The sequence below is a fragment of the Trichinella spiralis genome (assembly GCF_000181795.1).
Source record: "Trichinella spiralis strain ISS 195 chromosome Unknown Scfld211, whole genome shotgun sequence".
Taxonomy (NCBI): Eukaryota; Metazoa; Nematoda; class Enoplea; order Trichinellida; family Trichinellidae; genus Trichinella; species Trichinella spiralis.
Genome location: NW_003527150.1, coordinates 1 through 5,537, shown reverse-complemented (window position 1 = coordinate 5,537; position 5,537 = coordinate 1). Strand labels below are relative to the sequence as shown.

The 5,537-nt window shown below is 39.2% G+C and overlaps 1 protein-coding gene across 1 annotated transcript; it reads left to right on the top strand.

Moving 5' to 3' along the window:
• Positions 1–197: 197 nt before the first annotated feature.
• Tsp_12386a (putative calcium binding EGF domain protein) lies at positions 198–5,154 on the top strand (the record flags this gene model as incomplete). The annotated part of the gene is made up of 14 exons (XM_003370986.1): positions 198–406; positions 458–630; positions 690–815; positions 873–1,061; positions 1,173–1,409; positions 1,752–1,970; positions 2,033–2,179; positions 2,243–2,365; positions 3,001–3,846; positions 3,944–4,075; positions 4,130–4,270; positions 4,329–4,484; positions 4,594–4,925; positions 4,974–5,154. Coding segments are annotated over 14 exons (3,211 nt in total), but the record flags the coding sequence as incomplete, so codon positions are not given.
• Between the last annotated feature and the right edge of the window lie 383 nt (positions 5,155–5,537).

Below are 5,537 nucleotides of genomic sequence, written 5' to 3'. Positions count from 1 at the left end.
AAAAAATACGGCGTAAAATTGTCTCAAAATGATCTTATTTTTATCTCCTGCAAAAAAAGAAAAATACAAAGATCAAAAAATATAACAAATCACATTAGATCACACAATCTGAAGTGCTCGAAAATTTATGATAGCTCAATTTGATCGTTTCAAGTTATCAAAAATGATTAATCTTTTTTTTGTTTTGTTCTGTTCAGGTCAATTCATTTCAACTGGTCATTAGTAGCAATGAAACGACAAGCTATGCGCAGTTTTTGTATGCCGATGATGAAATTCAGTGGATCAAATCAACCGATAAACATCCCCATGGAGGCAATCAAATTGCACGAGCTGTATTTGTCGCTGCAGAGGATAAAATTTACGCCTTGCCAGAATCATATTCTAAAAGGATGTTCGACATAAACAAGTATTGGATTTTTTAAGAGAAAAAAATTCTTTTTAAGAGACTATCCTTTAGGGAAACCAACGTCGCTTTGCCAGGAGTATTTCTGTACCGCATTTCTGAATCTACAATTGTCAATCCTCAAGAAGATGATGAGGAAGCTGACGACTATTATCCATACGATCCGTCTGAATATGAAGATGGTGAACCTCTTGAATATACGGAAAATAATGAAGAACAAAAACTTGGTAATAGACAATAATTAACGAAGAATTTTTTGAGAGGAGGAAAATTATAATCCATTTAGAAGAAGAAAGCGATGAGATGGAACAAGCTGGATTAATGTGCCCTGATAATTTTCATGGAGATTCTTGTCCTGAAAATTGTCACCTTATCCAAGAAAAATATTGTCAACGGTGTCATTGTCCTCAAGGTAAAAACTCTTTCCTTTTCATTTATTCTACTTATCGGAAGTTTCAAACATTTTCAGACGTGGAAGATCACACTTCAACCCCACCTACAGGCAGTAGGGACAGTTATGGAAAATCTGTTGACCACTGCCTTTATGTTGGTCCGCATGCTTGCCATGCAAACGCTGAATGCGTCAATTACCAAGATGGCTTTTGTTGCCGATGTAAACTCGGCTTTATAGGAAACGGGGTGGACTGTTTATCCGAAAGTAAGCAGCATATTCACAAGTTCATGAAAATGAATATTATTCAACATAATAATAATATATCCGTTTAAACAAGAACAAACAAAGAAAAAAACTTACTACTGTAAATTGTAGATGAAGCCCAACGAATCAGCGGTCGTGTTTCTGGTCGTCTGAATGACGTGGACATTGTCGATTCAGAACTGCACACCTACGCAGTTTTGGAAGACGGTCGTACCTACACAGCTATTTCAAGAATACCGGAAAAAATCGGTTCTTCAATGTTATTTTTAAATACACTCGGTTCGATCATGGGCTGGCTGTTCTCGAAACCAACAAACCAATCCGTTGAAAATGGATTCACAATGACTGGTAAGATGAAACAGCACATTTAATTATTAATAATTTAAAAAATATTATCAATAATCAATAAATGAATACTTCGTTCAGGAGGAAGATTGAACAGAACAGTAACAGTGCACGTCGCTGATCAGCATACTGTAACTATACAGCAAGATTTTTCTGGCCAAGACAATCACGGATACTTGAAGACGAACGTTTTCATCGCTGGCACTGTTCCTCATCTGCCACCAAGTACAACAGTTGATTTTGGAGAACATTACGAAGAATTCAACCGAGTCGAACCAGGCAAGACTGACTGATATTACAATTTCAACATTTGACATTTTTTTTCAAGACAACAGTATTTTTCAGGAGTAGTGAAATCATATTCAAATTTATTAGTTACGGCTGGAAATGAGCGCTATTCAGTGATTGTTGATCAGACAATCCGATTTGATCAGTCATGTCCATTTCTGCATGTTCAGACTGGCAGTCGATCATTGTTGAAACAGGATCGCAGCTATGTGGTATACGAAACAGCCGAACAAATGGTTCGCTATGCTGCTGGCAATTCACTCGAACCACCCGGCTGTAATATTAATAAATAAACAAGTAAAATTTTTATCTTCCTATTTCAAATTTCCTTTTTACAGATCAACGTGAAAATCCATGCCAAGAAGGTGCTCATGATTGTACAGGACCTCATGTTGTGTGCGTACCGGAAAATCAAAGATACAGATGTGCTTGTGAAGATGGCTATCAAATGCAATATGGCAGAGAAAACAGTCTTGTTTGCATTGGTGAAAATGATTTAAAATCCAGAACATCTTGTTTTATGAAAAGAAAATTATTTTTAAATTAAGATTTGGATGAGTGCAGTCATGGAATGCATCGATGTGATATAAATGCCAACTGCATAAACATGGAAGGTGGATATTCTTGTCAGTGTCTACCAGGATTTTATGGAGATGGATATCAGTGTTCAGGTAAAAAAATACTGCTTCGAATAGCTTTTCCAAATCGCTTTCTGCCAAAGAGCTTTTGCTAATCAATCGTTTGGGAAAAGTGACAGGTTTTATTAATAGTGTAAAAGGATTTTTTCACTTGTTCTTCATAAAATTAATAATGAAATAATTTTCACCATTTCATCTTCGAACTTCTTAAACGTCTTAATTCAATATTGAACAATTGCACTGATATGTCACAAAATTCCAACGCTTGCTTGGCCAGTATGCTTTAGCCGATGTAGAGCTTGTGCTTTCGCTGTAGAACAACTGATTTGCGGCATGAAAATTTGCAATACAAACGCGGATTGTTTGTTGGACCATGCAACTCGCTTACCTCGTTGCGTCTGCCGACCTGGCTTCGTAGGTGATGGTGTGTCGTGTACTTTGATCGGTAAAGAAATGATGACCGTCGATTTCCGACTGCCGGGTAAAATATGCTTTCAGCTGTGATGGATAAAAAATTTTCCAAATTCTCTTCCCTCGCTAATCCACCACCCCTCCGCTTTTTTATGAGCATTAGGCTTTCGCTTGGCGGTCTTTGCTGTGCTTGCAACGCTGACATACACTTTGACATCATCCGTTTGTTTGTTTGTTTTTTTTTTGCTCCTTTACAGGCCAACAACCATCATCTGATCCTTGCGATCAAGTGCGCTGTCATGATCAGGCAGAATGTACAGTAGACGAAAACCACGTGGCTAGATGCTATTGCAAATCTGGCTATCAAGGCGATGGTTACAGTTGTGAAATTGTATCCTACGAAACAGGAAGTCGAGATAACGACTGTGAGAAATTACAGTGTGGAACAAATGCTCAGTGCAGCTTGGATCAAAATGGAATTGCACGCTGTTTTTGCATACACGGATTTGAAGGAGACGGTTATTATTGCAAGCCAATCACTTGCGAACGAATTCAGTGCAGTGCTGACGCAGAATGTCATTACACTACAAATGGTGTAGCTCAGTGTGTTTGTAAAGACGGCTATGAAGGTGATGGATTTCACTGTCAGCGTAAATTACAAACAACGGAAACATATCCCAAAGAATGTTTGCAGTTCATCTGCGGCAAGAATGCAGAATGTCGACTTAATCATCAAGGGAATCCTGGTTGTTACTGTAAAGAAGGTTTTGAAAGAGATGGTGTACACTGCAGGCAAGCTGGTTTGGACAGCACGACACCCACATTTTCTTGTGAAAATATTCGCTGCGGTGAAAACGCCCAGTGTTACCGTGACTATACTGGCGTCGCCAATTGCTATTGCAACCGTGGTTACGAAGGAGACGGGTATCAGTGTCGACCTGTAGAAGCAGAACAGCGTGATCAGTGTGACCAAATCAACTGTGGACCGAATGCCTTTTGCAAAATTGATCGTGTCACTTCAGAGCCTACTTGTCATTGTGAATCTGGATATCAGCGGGATGGCGATATTTGCAAGCTTGTTGAAGACCGCCAAGAGCAGCCTGGTATTAAGTTGAAAAAAAATGCTCCGTGAAAAAATGACATTTGAAAAGCAAAGGGAATGAAGGTTTTTTGTTGAATTTACTGGGATCTGATTTTTAGGCAATCTGTGCCGTTCGCATCAGGACTGCAGTGAACACGGCCATTGCACGTATAACGATGCAATAGAAGCATACCAATGCCAGTGTAGACCACCATATTCTGGTGACGGTATTCACTGCTTTTTAGAAGCTGGTAAAATTTTTGTGAATTATTCCTCCTATTTTTGAACATCTGTAACAATCATAGAAACTTGCGAACATGCAAGAAATTGCCATCCAGATGCGGACTGTGTTTTTGAGCAGCATGAAACTGGTGGAGGCTATCGATGCCGATGCCGCAAAGGTTTCAGCGGAAATGGATATCAGTGCCAACCGTTGGAAAGTGTTGGTCAGGAATTGCTTTTCAACATATTAAAATATTTCTATTCTTACTTTACATCTTTCAGCTGCTGCAGAAATCCAGTGCAACGTCTTAAACACGTGCCATCCAAACGCTCAGTGCGTATTCGATTCAAATTCCAGGCGGTACGTCTGTCAATGTCAGCAAGGCTTCACAGGAGATGGCTACAATTGTCAAGAAACGTCTCGATCTGAAGAAAAAGGTAATAAGCTTTTCCAAATGATAAAAGAAGACAAATTCGAGCAATCTTCATTAAAACAGAAAAGAATCCACTTGACATTTATTCAATGACATTTTTTATTCGTTTATAGCCATGCACCCTTGCCAAAGTGCTGACGACTGCCATGTTAATGCGCACTGTGTAAATGTTCCCAGTTCACCTGATCAATACTTGTGCGAATGCTTACCAGGATTCAGAGGTGATGGGCTGAATATCTGCGAACCGGCCGGTAATACATTTCTATTTTTTTTTCAAGTTGAATGCCTAGAGAAAAATAGACAAATTAAATCACTTCAATCATATTTGTTTTCGCAGACGAATGCAATCCCGGAGCACAACCAACAGGTTGCGCTGAACAAGCAGCTTGCTTGTACGACAACAACGAACAAGCTTACAAATGTCGCTGCTTGCAAGGGTATGCAGGTGATGGTAGAACTTGCACAATAGAACGAAGTAAAAATTCAAATACAGCGCTTCATGCTTACCACTTTTCATGACAATTGCACAATTGCAGCACAAGACTGTTCATTTGATCCATCACTTTGCCATCGTGATGCTGAATGTTTGTTTGAACACGAACGGTCAATGCACATATGCCAATGTCGACCAGGTTTTCTAGGAGATGGTTATTATTCCTGTCAATTACAAAGCAGTAAGCAAAAAAAATACATTTTATCAGAAAAAACCCTTAATTTATTATCAAACTGATTTCTAATTTGCTTAGGTGAATCTTGCGTCGTGCAAAATTTGTGCGATCCTCAAGCTCGATGCGTACCAAACGAACGAGGTACTGATTTCCACTGCGTATGTAATGCAGGTTACGAAGGCGACGGATTTACCTGCAATCGAATCACCGGTACAGCATTTTTACATCGCATAAAATGATTATTTTAATAATTTTCTCTTGTTCACGAAGACTGTTCGCGTGATACTAATATCTGCCGACGAGAATGGCGGTTTGGCGTTTTCGGAAAATCTTTCCCCATGTATGCCGAATGCAGCCAGTTACCCATGCAGTGATTCATTTTGTAGCTG